Source organism: Haplochromis burtoni, unplaced genomic scaffold, assembly GCF_018398535.1.
Source record: "Haplochromis burtoni strain Fernald_Lab_line unplaced genomic scaffold, NCSU_Asbu1 Contig_523, whole genome shotgun sequence".
NCBI lineage: Eukaryota > Metazoa > Chordata > Actinopteri > Cichliformes > Cichlidae > Haplochromis > Haplochromis burtoni.
The window spans coordinates 172,346-186,925 of record NW_024582884.1 but is presented as its reverse complement, the minus strand read 5'-3'; the positions used below and the strand labels follow the sequence as shown (position 1 = coordinate 186,925).

The window sequence follows — 14,580 nt, the reverse complement described above, 5'->3', positions numbered from 1 at the left end:
CTGTTGGGGATTGAGAAATAAATAAAAGGCATCTGTTGCTGGGAATTATAACTGTTTTAAATGTTTTTTCCATTATATTAAGCTCACTTAAGAAAATGTTTTGAAATAGCAATTCAACCAGGAGACCCTACACTCCTGATGTATACACATATGTGCTCCTAACCTCCAGAGCCTCGGTCATGATGCAGCCCATGACTGCACAAACACGTAGCGTGCCCTCCATGTCCAGTTTCCGAAGTGATGATTTGAGCTGGTCAATGGGAACCAACCAGGCGCCAATGGCAGGTGTGGCTGTGCTGAGAAGATTCAACTGCCTATAAACACACACAGACACAACAGTCACCTTAATAACCACTGCTCATTACAACCAAAAATATAATCAGACTTCTGCAAAGTTTATAGGTTAAAAGGCACTGCATTTAAATTAATATGCCTGCAACTGCAAGTGGTTAAGAATTGCTTTGTTTCTTTATTTTCTAGTGCAGATGCCAAGCACAGTAGGCTAAATAATGAGGAAATTCACAACTCAACTTAAAACTAAAAGAGAATGACTAATCAGCTTATCGTGCTTCAGACAGACGATGATGAAAAGTGGCTGACGTAAAGAAAAGTGCTGGTGTGATTTTAATACAGCTTTTCTGTACAGTGTATAGTCATACAGGCATCACAGAGCCCTACCTGGAGATGGCCTGTGAGGCGGACCGCACATTGGTGGGAGCAGCAAAACTGAACCAGATCTCTCTAATGGTCAGTTTCATGCTGCTGGAGTCAGGCGGTGGGGGCATGAGAGGAAGGTCTTTCTTCAGGTCGTCTGATTCAACCCCTTCGTCCTGCAGAGCAGAAGTGAAGAGGATTTAACAGGAGGTAATGGATTTATGGCTCTCCTCCGTGTAGAGCTCCATTTCCTATCACAGATCATTTTTCAGATTCAATAAAATGTATGCAAGGTTGTTGTATCTTTTTTTTTCTCGTGGGTGAGAAATAAGTTTGACTTTTTTTTTTTTGCACATATCTGAACATTAATTTTATTGTTTTAACTTTCATGTGAGCAAAACAAATCTGAATCAGACTGTTGTCCATTAAAGACAGCAGAGCTTTTGCACTTTTTTATGACACTGTTAGCTTGTTGCCTAGTTGTTCAGGATAAATTCTATAGTGATGACACATATCCTGCGAGGAATATGGAAATGAACACTTATCTGACTTTGATTCGGAGCATTAAAATGATTCTGACTGAAATCTATTTTCAGAAATAAAGCCCCCGTGAGGAACCTGCACAGTGCTCCACTCCCTCTTCATCACGAGCGTGGGGGACAAACTGTAGATACATGTTTATCACAGCATTTGTTTGTTCCTGCGAGTCTTCCATAAGAAACGGTGCAACAGGATCCTACTGTTTGCTTTTTTTGGTTTATTTTTTTGCCAGATCGGAGCTGATGGCACTGCAAAACAGTGTTTGATTCTGAAGCAAAGTCAGACTGATGCGTTTTTTGCCAGCTTCACTCGCTTTTCGGTCCTCGGGCTGTTTCATGCTTCTGCAGAAAAATTTAAGCATCACATCTGGAAACACCTGTCAGCTGTGAAAATTCTGCCTGCCTGCTCAAGCAAGATGAACATGTTGTGTCTTGCTGTTTCTCACACTTCTGCCTTTTAGATGAATATCTCACTTCTTCAGTAACCTCATCTTTTCAATGCAGCTGCCCTTCAACCCCCTTACAAATGCATTATTGTTACAGTTTATGATTTTGGTTAAACTTCCTGTTACGCTGTTTATTACCAGAACCACTTTGGTATCACTCTTTATTGTGCAGTGGCCTATATCTTACTGTCATGGCAATTAGTCGTTTCACCCTAACCAAAAAGCCATCAGAGTTATGCTCATTTTTTTAGCCACTTCACAGGTTAGAAGACTTTCTGGTTTCTCACCTGGTCGTCTGAGTCTGAGTGCTCATTAACATCAGAGGCTGGACTGACAGCATCATGTGGGAGGTTGTCATCAGACATATCAGTACTATAACCGCTTCCTGTCTGAGAGCCGGTTGAACCGTTGGACTTTGACATTCCTGTCTTCCCTCCTGCGTCTGAGCGCCCCATCACACCGAACGCATTGTAAAGAATAGCTCCTGACTGACGGCCCCCTGCAAAACAAGTGTAACACATTTATAAATGGCTACAGAAAAGCCGTCATCTAAATCAGAATATTCAGATTCCCAGGAGCAAACTTAGTCAGGATATATGTTTAAGGAGCCTGCATTGACTTACCTTTGACTGTGAGATTCTCAATGCCACATTCAAACATGATCCAGCCCCATTTCTCCAGAGATGCGGCAGAACGGCCCAGATCGCCTGCTGTTGCCTGGGCATCAGTTTCATCCACCAGTGAAAACTCCTCCATTTCCTCCAGGCCAAAGAGAACTTTGGACTTCTCAAAAGGAATTGCTGTGATAGCACATGTGCCAATATCTACAGCTGAAGAAGAAGTAACACAACTATTAGAAAATGCTACAAACCTTATAAAAACAACATGTGCTAAAATCCAGCGAATCTTGATAGCGAAGGTCAAATAAGAGCAAATCTTTCCACATCGTTACACAGCGTTGTAACAAAGAGGTTGGAGTGATGTTCAAATAAGACTTCGGTTCTGCAAAGCCAACCTGTGGAGTCCAGGCCTCGGAGCTGGCTGTGGATTCGGTGGATATTAAGTCTTGCAGCAATCTCTTTGCCTTTCTCGATGCCAGCGTTGGAGCGCAAAGAGCCCGAAGACTGAGGCTGCATCTTAGTGGCTGAAGCGTACTTCTCAAACATGACAGAGGGTCGGCCGTGCTCTGTGGTGTTGGGAGTCTCTTCTACAATTCCCCTGAAAGCAGCAGCGGAAAATGTGCATGTTAAAAATCTTTATAATGTAAATTTAGTTGATTTCATACTCTGCACATCTCCTGTTTTCAATCAAACAAAAAAATCTGAATTAGGTTGAATTCTTAAATCTTACTGACCTAGCACTCCTAAAAAATATATACATTTAAAAAAAAAAAAAAAAAAGCAATCCAACAACCAAACGTGATGGAGTGTGTCAAACCGAGCGTGTCAAACGAGGATATTTGCCCCGGGCATACACACTCCAAAAAGCTTAGTCACTGTAAGACTGTAAGCACACAAACACATACAATGTCATGACAAGAGCTGGAGGCATTACCTGTTCATCCTGAACTGGGTGGCAATCCTGTCAAAGCATAGTGCCACTAGAGACACATGTGTGACACTCTTACTGGAGCAAGATGGTGACCCTTCCTCTACAGAGGCCTGCAGGAGGCAAAGGTTCACCTGCACATAAAAGACAACAAGAGAAAGAAACACAAATCCAACTTGAAGTTAAATGCTGTGTGGGAAAAACATTGCTCTTCAAAATCAAACATTCAGAAATACTTGTGTCCAGAATAACAAGACAAAGTATGATAGTACTGGTAGTCATTTAAGTAGTCATACACATTCCATTCAGAGGAATTGTAAAATGCTTGTATAATCTAATGGCGTCTGAAACTTCGGAAAGGGCCATGTTTCCAAATCTATAGCTCCACAGTAAAATGAAAATAATAAACAAGCAGCTAAATAACACTAAGCTGTTATTAAAATACTCCACACTAAATCAGAAACTACTGCATATTCATTGTTTCAGTATAAAGGGATCTGCAGTAGTGCTCATGATTCTGTGCTTGCTCCGAACCCCTTGTGGCTAGAGCATATTTTTTAGGACAGCCACTGGCCTCTCATTATTCTGGGTCACAGGTCTCACCTTGGGGATGGACACGTTGGCTTGGAGGCCCTTGATTTTCACATTATCTGGTTTGACGGACAGGTCTGTCTGGCCATGGGAGATGTTTAGGGAACCAGGGGTCGTGCCCTCCGTCTTGGACAGCTTATGCTCCTGCTTGCCTGTTTGGCTCTGTGCGGATCCAGACCCAAAATAGAGGGACAAGAGTCAACAGGCAATAAACCCCGCTTCTACTCACTTTTAAGCTAAGGCAGAGATTTTATTAAATCTCTCAACATTTTAAATGTTAAGCTGTTGTTGCTCTGCGCTGTGACTTGCTGTACTTACAGACTCAGTGACGGTAGATTTGCTGATCTGATAGGCTTCATTGAGGACTTTCCCGTGCAGGTCATCCAGAATCGCTGCTGGGTGTCGGATGCTTGCAAAGTGGGCCATGGACTCGATGTACCTGAAACAAACCAAGTACACAGAGCTATTAGAAAACTTCTAGTTTTATAGAAAGAGTTGGTACAAGTTTTATCTATCTGCAAAAAACTGTAAAGGCTCCAAACTGAACAAGTGATTAATGTCTTTTAGAACATTTCCAACCCAGTGCTGCTGGCCTCTGGCAAACTAAAGATTCCCACTGCTAAACAATCAAGAAAAGAACCAGACTCTGAAGCTCTGTCAGCAGAATTTTAGATCCAAGTTTCATTGTGCAGAGGGATTAAACTGGCTTAAGGTCAAATCTTAGCCTCAGGCTAAAAATAACCGGAAACTAAGAAAGTGCAGTGTGAGAAAGAGTTTTTTGGCAGTCATGAGATTATCTTTATAATCTGGTTTTTCAAACCAGTATTAAAAACCCATTTCTAAAGGAGATGTGGCTAATGAGGCAGCCTGACAACAGAAATGTTCCAGGCCAGCTAACTCTGTCTGATAAGCGTCGTAACTACCTGTCCAGGGATTCAGCCACAAGAGGTGTGAGCACCACGTTGATGGCTCCTTTCACCTCCACAATGGCAGTGGTTCTGGTCTGAGCTAGGGGCTGCTCCAGAGACCAGTCATCTGTGGTTGTGTCCTCATCTGTGTTCTCCATGGCCCTCTTATCCAGGGGTGTATACGGGGTACTGTAGAGATATGAAGAAAGCTTAAAGCAAACATAGAAGAAGCTGCAACCTCAAAGGACTGCAACTTGTGTGTTGTAGAGTATAATTAGTAATGGTGGCTGACACATTACTGGCTGATAAAAAGAAAACAATGCCATGAAGCTGAGCGGCAATACAGTAACTTCATAATTAAAAGTTATTGGAAAAATCTATGATTTTAAAGCAAAAAAACAAAAAAAAAACAAACAAAAAAAAAAAACAGCCCACACTTTCTAATGAGAATTTTTCAACTGGAAGTGATAATGATGAAGGTCAAATACCTGTTGTTCTCACCCATCAGCTGAACACCTCTGTCTAACAGCGAGCTGGCTGAGAGGCCGTGCTTTATTACCTGTAATGTATAAGAAACAGGCCCATTCTTAAACTGATGGTCTGAGTGAATAATGGACATAGAGGCACAATGCCAGCATTAACAGCATTACAGAGGAAATAATACATGTGGACTGAGTCAGTAATCTCACTACATGAAGACTAATACTATTAAGATAAAGACCTTAAAGCTTGGGATGGAGAGCTGGTCAAAAGAGCCAGAGCTCTCCTCGCTGGTAGGCGTGTCCAGATCAAGGGGGCGATGCAGCGAAGACTTTGAGGTTCTTTTATTGGTGGGTTGTTTGACAGACCAATTTGAGACCTAGCAGAGGTAAAGTTAAATATAGGGATAATAATCAAATCATAATGTCAGGCTATAGATGAACAAAATTTCCATCAGGGGTGTAATGCTAAAGAATTTACCTGGTAGTGGGCTAGGTAGTTCTGGTAACACGCCATGACATGAGGCTGTCGAGTTACCGGGCCCGGTTCCGCCATCTTTTCTGCCTCCACTGAGCTTTCCTCCTCCATTGCCAGGGCTGAGACAAAGGAGGCCTGAGATGTGTGGCTGGGCAGGGGCTGAGGCGGCAGTGGAGGGAGTGTAGGAGGCATCGGCAGAGGACGTGGTTCAGTGATCAGCTCCCCATTGAGAACGTACGTGAGGGGACCCTCAACACTGTGGTAGATGGAGCTTCGGCTGTGGCAGGACAAAATATGAATAAAAAGGACTCAATTAATTTGTCAAGTGATTAAAAAAATGTCAGTGTTTTGGTGCAAAACGGTCTTTCATTTCATCTAAAAGCAAAAATCCTTTGAAAGCTTAGTTGTGAACCAAAATGTTGAGAACGTCCGTGTGCAGTTTTATGCTCTTGAATTCAGCTTTATGCTTTCATAGTTTCCACGAGTGAAACTTTTCACGAGAGCGAATCGATTATTTTTGTTTTCGTGGACGCTGTATCAATCAAAAAAGCGTGCTGAAATCAATGCGAGGGCAATTTATGGCAGCAGAGAAATGAGGAGGTAGTTTCAGAACGAGAGCGAAATCCAATTTGCGAAACATACCTGCAGTGAGTGGCTGCCGTGGATCAAACATCTCATTTGTTCAAATCCCCTCCATGACGTTCAGCCGTGCATGCATGATTGAATCGCAGTAATAAAATAAAGCTGCACCGTATTTAGCTTCAGGCCAAGTTGCTTTACACATTGATATTTGCAACTAGTTTGGTATTAAAGATAAAAATTGCATAACACGGTTCAAGTATTCTAACTCATAGCTGAATCGAGCCATTTTACAATCATTGTAAAGATTGAAGGTCTTCTAGTTACTTGTTTTTAAAAGGTCTCTGAATTTGCTTCCAACTCCAGCTACCTTCAAACTTCAAGTGAAACCACTCATTCTCTTGGTGTATTTCAACAGAGTTTGAATCTTAACATGTACAATATATATTAAAACAAATTCTTTACAACTGCTCATTATTATTATTTAAAAGGGGCAGCACTTTGGAAGAAATGCAGCAAGGTCAGAACTTTTCTAGACAGGTCATTAATTCATCTGCTCTTAGAGAGGAGAAATGAGAGACTCTTTGATGTTACTGTGAGCTGTCTTCAGTCTACCATCTCCTTAATCCCCATGCTTAACCTTGTACATGATCTGACCATGCTCTCGCTCTCAAATTTTCAAACTCTTTAACTTTGAGAACTTTTGCAAGCTTCCCTGGGGCTTAGCGACATTTGGAGAATATTGCACGCTCCATTTTCTAAAGTATGTCATCATCTCATCTGACCTGTAGTTCTCCATGTGATACGGTGGCTGCTGAGGCTGCTGCATCTGCTGCCTCCTCTTCTTTTTGCGTCCTGGGTAAGTCCCCGGTCCCTCGTCAGCGCTGCTGATTGGCTCAAAGTCCTCAGCAGCGGAGAAGTAGGCCTCGCTGTCGGCCACTGACATGCTAGAGTCGGCAGAGCGGTACTGATGGAAGGTGTTCGAGTCCGCTGATGGCGTGAAGGGAAAGGAGCCGTAGCTTCTACGCTGATGGGGGGAATCCAAGACGTTCTCATCGCTGCGGGAAACCTCGCTGCTGAACTGCACGCCTCCAGACAACACCGGTGGCGGCTTATCTGTGAAAACAGCCGCCGAAAGGCTCTTGGTGCTGCCCAGCCGACCAGAGTGCACAGAGGACTGACGCTTGAGAGGAGAGCAGAGGGGTGAGCGCACTGAGGAGCGGTCCTGGGAGCTGTTGGGTGAGACCGGTGATACTTCTGGGACTTCCCCTAGGGTGCTGCAAAGAAACCGGGGAAAATGCAGCATTCAGGAGGCATGACAGGAAATATATAGAGGGAAAACTTCAACACTTTATATCTAATACATGAACATAACTAGAAGAGTTCAATATTTGGGGTTCAGAATTTTTGGACCACAGTAAATTGCATGAATGTGCTACTCACTCAGCAGGGCTTTTGCCATTCATGGGGAACACGCGTTCCTCTGTGCTTGGCGAGGGGGAATCTCTCTCTCCTGCCAGTAAGGGTAAGGCAGCACTGGAGGAGCTGTTTTCTTCAGAGGAAGAGGCCGAGCTGTGGGATCGTTGGGGCACCTGGAGACTCAGGTGTTGCTGACCATGTCTCTCAGGCAGCTCAGGAGGCAGACAAGGAGAGTGTGTGTCTGTTTTCAGTCCTACCGCCTTCCCTCCTAAATGAGAGGGATTAAAAAATGTATATACATCAACATATTGTTTATCTAAAACACCCTCAGTCATCGAACCTTGGGACAGAAAAGGAAACGCATTCTTCCTGCAGGGTCTTGTTTAGAAGGAGAGACTCCGTTTCGTTTGCTTATGAATTAAAAAGATTGCAATTATTCTTTATTTTTTTTTCTTAAAAGGAGAGTCACTCTTGTTGATAGTAGAAAATAAAGAATAAATCTTACCATCCACTTTGGGCGTTTCCTTTGTAATGATACACTCCCCAGGCTGTAGCAAAGATTGGCCGTAACACATGTCTGACTCGGTGCTGGATGAAGAGAATGCAGATGAGGAGGAGGGCGTCAGATCTTCTAGCTTGAAGAAGTCCAGCCCCATGTTGGTACCTCCAAAGAACCTGCAGCCACCGAGGCAGCCACAGCGGTTCCTGTTTCGCTTGTTCCGAATGCTGGCATCCTCTGGCCACAGGAACCAGAGTCTGAGGAAAAGAGGAGTGAATAAAATAAGAGAAATTGAGTAAATAAGAAAAATAGTTTTGGGGCTCTCTTTCTTAGCTGAAAGAAAAAAAAAAAAAAAGGTTTTCTTTCCCTGCTGTACGCCTGATTTTATCCAGTCATTCATACTGAGACCTTGACAATAAAATGTACCTGTAACATTTACCTACAGTAATAATACACATGCTGGAATATAAGACTGAAAACAAAGCACTTCACTAGCACTGGTTCCTTAACAGATTCTTAATTATTCCATTCAGAATCACAGCAAGTGACCAAAACTCTAGTCTGATATCATGTTTAATGAGTCAGGATACTGTAAATGACGAAATACAATGAACAACATGTAAATGAGTTGAATAGCTTCACAACTGTCTCAGTGACACATTCTAGAGGAGTGTGATTCAAAGTGTGAGTCAGTCCCCCTCTGAAAAGAAATGTCAGCTTTTACATTCTCCAAAACCTGCAATTATTGGTCTCCCATTTATCTCATGGGTGCTAGTGACCGCACTGCTGGAAAGCTGAGATAAAAAAACAAAACAAAACAAATTAAACTTTTTTTCTTTTTTTAAATAGTGGCTTGGAAAACAAAATGCTTAGATTTGTTTTCTTCTACCTTTTGGTTTGAGCATCGTGCAGTTCCAGAAATTGCCTCTGCACTTCACATTTGGCTGGGTGGTCAGCAGCCAGGGCAATATCTGCCGTGATGAGGTTCAGGTTGACTGCACCCGCCTCCAGCCAGACAGAACGTCGCAGCAAAGGTGGCTGACCGAGACCCAACGGCTGACCCGGACCTTGACCCTGTCCAGCCGGCTGCAGCCTGGTCACTTCAGCGTGTTGTTGTTCAATGTACTGCCGGATGTTTACATCCTGCACCACAGCGCTGATGCCCTCGCCCACTGCCTGGTTGTGCAGGTTACAGTTGGCTACACGAATAATGCCCGTCTGGAGGTGGGGAAGAAGAGAGAAAACAGAGAAGATCCTCAAAAAGTATAGAAAAAGAAACATTCTGAAGTTAAACAGTTATAGCTTCAGAGTTTTGGTTTTTTTACGCTCATTACCTTGATACTGGCAGCACAGCCATGCTCGACAATGAAGAGGTCAACTCCATCCATGGCCAGGCGGGTCATGGTGTACTTCAGCTCCTCGGATGTGCGACAGTGACCGGGGAGGCAGCTCAACTGAAAGACAACCATCATTTAGTAGCAGAAACTTTTGAACCTTTACTAAAAGCCAAGCTCCTGTTTAGTGTTAGACTGTGCTTTAAATACTGCTGCACAGCCTGTAGACACAGTGGCTTAGACACTAATGAGGGCTTTTAGGCAGCATTTTCAAAAATATCCTTGTTAGTATTCGTATACAGACAAGACACTTTGTGAGACATATTCCATCATTTTATACATCATGGTGCTGTGTATGTACAGCTGTTCCAAGCAGATAAATAGATACGGGTTAGACTTTTTTCTCAGACTTTGTTTTTCTGTGAGAAAAAGTGCACTTTCTGAGTCATGCATCATTAAAGAAAGGCTCAAAGTGGTCTCAGTTTATTTTCTGGTCTCATTTGAACATTTCATTTCACAAAGGACAGCTCGGACCAGCATTCAAATCTCACAAAAAGCAGCCATCAGCCATAATGATCTAATTTAGCAGCTTCCAGTAAGCAATTCAGACACACGACTGCTAACTAGTTCAAACCAGAGCCTGACAGCAGAGAAAGTGAAAATGTGTTTAGAAATGAGTCTCAAATATCACGCAGTATTTCATTGTATGCTGTCTGGCTGCACCTTGGCATCGCAGATGCGACGATCAACACCGTGCTGGCAGATGACAGAGGGCTTGGGTTGTTCTAGCTGGAACTCCCGGGAGAACACGTGGAAAAGGAAAGTCTTAGCCCACTCAATCATGCTGGCCACCTAAATAATCACCACGAAAAACAGTAACAAGAAAATAAAATAGATACAGTGATTACGGGGGTTTGAAGCATGAAAAACATTAAAGCACAGCACACTCTGACAAGCTTTTAAGTAAAAATTTGCACATTTCTTTAAAATTTGCAAACGCGGGTTTGATTTCTACTGTACTGGTGTTTAATTCCAGTTAATAAAACAGACTCACACACCTGTGGAACAGTGACCCTGCCAGTGAGCCCCCCAGCTTGCATATCAATAAGCCATGCATACTCCAGTGTGTCACTGCCCAGAGGGAGGCCCTGAGCGGAGAACATGGCATGGGCCCTCATCTGTAGGCCAGACAGACTCAGGTGGCCGTCTCTCAACACCCCATCAGCTGTGGGACGCTGTCACAAAAGAAAGGATTTGCACTTACAAAACCAACATAAATTGATATGGCACGATGCTTTTTTTCCCCCTAACGTGTAACCTGTGACAACGTTCTTTAATAAGCCTCCAGATTTTCCGTATTCCAGATTTAAAGAGTGCATATTATCTAGCCAAGGGAGGGAGATGAAGACACATTCTCTGTTGAGGATTAGTGAAAGTTATTAACTCAGCAGCAAATAGGATCTAACACAGCTAAAGATTACAAATTCTGTGCAGTTGCACAATATGCAGCTGCTTATGTAAATATGTGGCTATAGCAAGCGCAATTCACATTATGCAACATCTACAGCAGCTTTTATGGTTTTTGAAGGACTGAATTGCCCTTTCAGCCTAAGTTTTAAAAAAGTCAGTTCGTTTTTTTATTGCTGACTCAATTAAAATGCAAAGCCATATAGTTGCTTGACTTAAGTGGTTTCAAGTAATATCTGAATAAATTCAAGTTAATAGCAAAATTGCACTGAAAATACTACAAAACACAACTGCTGCCAGTTTAAAGGAAAGAGTGAAGAAATGGCAGAATTTGCTTAAGTTAAAGAACTTTGGCCAAATGTGATTAGTATGAGAAAAGTAAATTACACCAGCACCCTGTAGGTCTCAGTTTATTGTCCACATTTGGGTAAACAGCTTTTGAAAAACACCTTCCAGTGTGGAGATTTTCACAAACTCAGTTTCTGCATTTACATGTGGACATGACAAACAAAGACTTACACCTCTCCTTATCTGACATCAGACTGTGCACTGTGTTACTGCTCCATCAGGCTGCCAATAGGCCAACATTTCTTAGGGGTTATATCATCACCTGTTGTTTCCTTGACAGAACTTGACAAAGGTGTTTGGATTTTCATGGGGACAGAAATTCTAAAACTAAAGCTGTATATCTATATTTTTAAAAAAAGAAGAAGAAGAAAACTTAAGGTTATGTATATAACCTCGGTTCTCTGAGTAGCATGAGTGAGTGTCTCACTATGGGGAACGCCTCCTGCGTGACCTCATTAGAAGCTCAAATACCATTACGCCAGCCCTTACAGGCTGGCTAGGTGACGCCCATGTCAGGAGGGGCCAGTGCCTCCCTATATAATAGGCTGACATAGCGTCAGATGTCATTCAAAACAAGCCCACCTCTCCCTCGCTTCCATAGCAAGGAGGGCGGTCTGGTGAGACACTCACTCATGCTACTCAGAGAACCGGGGTTATATACATAACCTTAAGTTCTCTTTCATAGCATTCGTGTCTCACTATGGGAGAAATACTGACTCCCGGATTGCCAGACATGCCTGTTAAGAAGACAACTGTCCCCAACAGCACTTCACAGGGGAGAGGCCCCCACCCGGGAAGAACCTGCACTGAGGACTGAATGTGCTAGGTTAGGTGCTGTCACATCTAACCTGTAAAACCTAGCAAATGTATGAGGTGAGGTCCAGCATGCAGCTGCACACACCTCCTGAATAGAAACTCCCCTAAAGAGAGCCCATGAGGTTGCCAGACCTCTAGTGGAATGCGCACGTAAGCCAGCAGGGGGCTGAAGGCCCCTGCTAGTATAGGCCAGGGCAATTGCTCCTACTATCCAATGGGAGAGGCGCTGTTTAGACACAGGCTTTCCCATATGTGGTTTAGCCCAGGACACGAACAGCTGGTCACTTTGTCTGACACTCTGGGTTCGGTCCATGTAAATGCGCAGGCACGGACTGGACACAAGGTATGCAGCCGCTGTTGCTCCTCTGACTGATGCACTGACAGCGCGTGGATCTCTCCCACACGTTTAGCAGAAGCTAAAGCAATTAAAAGAGCCGTCTTCAAGGACAGAAATTTCAACTCAACCTGTTCCAGGGGTTCAAATGGGCAACAGGAGAGCGCAGCCAATACTGTGGGAAGGTCCCACGATGGAGCCAACGGCCTAGACGTAGGCAATTTACGCCGTGCACCCTTCATGAAACGGCATATTAAGGGATGCTGGCCAACAGTCTTTCCCTCAAAACCAATATGGCAGGCTGAAATTGCTGCCAAATACACCTTGATGGTGGAGAAGGCTTTACCCTTATCAATCAGGGCCTGAAGAAATGACAGAATCACAGCCACAGAGCACTGAAAAGGGATGGCCTGTGATTCTAAGCACCAGCTTTCAAACACACGCCACTTGTGCTCATATAGCGTCCGAGTAGACGATGCTCTAGAACACTGAATAGTGTCGATAACACTATGAGGGAGCCCCACCGTGTTCAGGTTAAACCACTCACGGGCCAAGCCCATAGAGCTAGCCTCTCTGGGTGGGGGTGGAATATTCCCCCTGTGCCTGAGACAGGAGGTCCCTGCGTAGTGGTAACGGCCAAGGAGGGCCGCACAGCTGCTGAAAAATCTCCGCCAGCCAGTGTTTCCCTGGCCAGTGCGGGGCTATCAGGATCATATAGTGACTTCTCTCCCTCACTCTGGCCAGAGTTGGAGAAATGAGGGCCACTGGGGGAAAAGCATAGAGGAGGGTTCTCGGCCACTCGTGAGCTAGAGCATCCACCCCGAGTGGAGCTCTCTGATCGTGCAGCGAGTAAAACAGGGGACACTGAGCATTCTCCCTGGATGCATAAACGTCCACGGTCGCCTGACCGAATCGCAGCCAGATCTGCTTCACCACCTCCGGGTGAAGCTTCCAGTCCCCATACAGCAGGTTGCCCCTGGAGAGAAGATCTGCTCCAAAGTTCAAGATCCCCGGCACGTGAGTTGAGCTGCTCTCAGTGACAGCAGGTGGACACTGCTCCAGACTATCAGTCTGTGTGCCAGTGTGTGTAACTTGGGGGACCCCAGACCCCGCTGTCTGTTGATGTAGGCCACAACGGTGGAATTGTCCAACCTCACTAAGACATGATGACCTCTCAGCCAAGGGAGAAAGTGTTTTAGCGACAGGTGAACCGCCAGCAGTTCCAGACAGTTTATGTGGGCGGAGCGCACGTGAGGGCCCCATTCCCCATTCACTGTTCTGCCCTCGTGGGTGGCCCCCCAGCCGGAAAGAGAGGCATCTGTGGAAATCACCTTCCTGGCTGAAACTGCCCCCATGGCAACGCCCTGAGACAAGAAACCTGGCCTCTTCCACTCGCGGAGAGCGAGTGAACATTCTGCAGAGACTCTCACGCGACGGTGGCCGTCTCGGTGAGGGTCCAGTCCCCGTGAGCCCACCCAGCGCTGAAAGCCTCTCATGTGCAGGCGTCCCAGTGTTATCGCCACTAGAGAAGAAGCCATCAGACCGAGCAGCCTCTGGCACTGTTTGAGGGTCACTGTGTTGCCTCTGCGAAACAGTGCAAGGGATGACTGTATGGCCGCCGTTCTCTCCGGGGACAGAAAAGCCCTCACCCGAAGGGAGTCTAGGCTGAGCCCTATGAAAGTAATGCATTGAGTTGGCGTCAATGTGCTCTTTTCCACGTTTATCTGGAAACCCAAACTCTCCAGATGGTGTATGAGAGCATTTGTGTGACAAGTCGCTCCCTGGCGGGTTGGGGCTGCCACCAGCCAATCATCGATGTACGTGGCCACCCGAATGCCCTTTTTCCTGAGCGGGGCCACTGCTGCCTCGGTGCATTTCACAAACACCCTTGGGCTCAGTGAGAGACCAAAAGGCAGGACTACAAACTCGTATGCCATCCCCTGAAAAGAAAATCTCAGATACTTTCGGTGTGGGGGATATATGGGGATGTGGAAATAAGCATCCCTCAGGTCGATTGGTGTGAACCAGTCGCCCGCTCGTACAAACCGTAGCAGCGAGGCGTGCGTCAACATCCTGAACTTGTATGTCCTCAAATGCCGGTTCAGGGCACGGAGATCCAGAATGGCTCTCATCCCCCTCCC

The 14,580-nt window shown here is 45.0% G+C and overlaps 1 protein-coding gene across 1 annotated transcript in view; it reads right to left on the bottom strand.

The window, feature by feature from the left end:
- The window catches only part of kiaa1109 (KIAA1109 ortholog), a 63,285-nt gene that overhangs the window by 42,097 nt on the left and 6,608 nt on the right, over positions 1-14,580 (bottom strand). The window contains exons 7-25 of the mRNA XM_042214149.1: positions 10,533-10,709; positions 10,198-10,326; positions 9,475-9,594; positions 9,030-9,358; positions 8,147-8,397; positions 7,666-7,909; positions 7,008-7,499; positions 5,647-5,920; positions 5,408-5,545; positions 5,175-5,245; positions 4,702-4,875; positions 4,097-4,217; positions 3,791-3,940; positions 3,194-3,321; positions 2,655-2,857; positions 2,263-2,469; positions 1,927-2,138; positions 679-830; positions 164-314 (exon numbers count right to left, since the gene is read on the bottom strand). Coding sequence (XP_042070083.1) covers positions 164-314; positions 679-830; positions 1,927-2,138; positions 2,263-2,469; positions 2,655-2,857; positions 3,194-3,321; positions 3,791-3,940; positions 4,097-4,217; positions 4,702-4,875; positions 5,175-5,245; positions 5,408-5,545; positions 5,647-5,920; positions 7,008-7,499; positions 7,666-7,909; positions 8,147-8,397; positions 9,030-9,358; positions 9,475-9,594; positions 10,198-10,326; positions 10,533-10,709 — 3,723 coding nt within the window. The remainder of the gene's footprint in view (positions 1-163; positions 315-678; positions 831-1,926; positions 2,139-2,262; positions 2,470-2,654; positions 2,858-3,193; positions 3,322-3,790; positions 3,941-4,096; positions 4,218-4,701; positions 4,876-5,174; positions 5,246-5,407; positions 5,546-5,646; positions 5,921-7,007; positions 7,500-7,665; positions 7,910-8,146; positions 8,398-9,029; positions 9,359-9,474; positions 9,595-10,197; positions 10,327-10,532; positions 10,710-14,580) is intronic.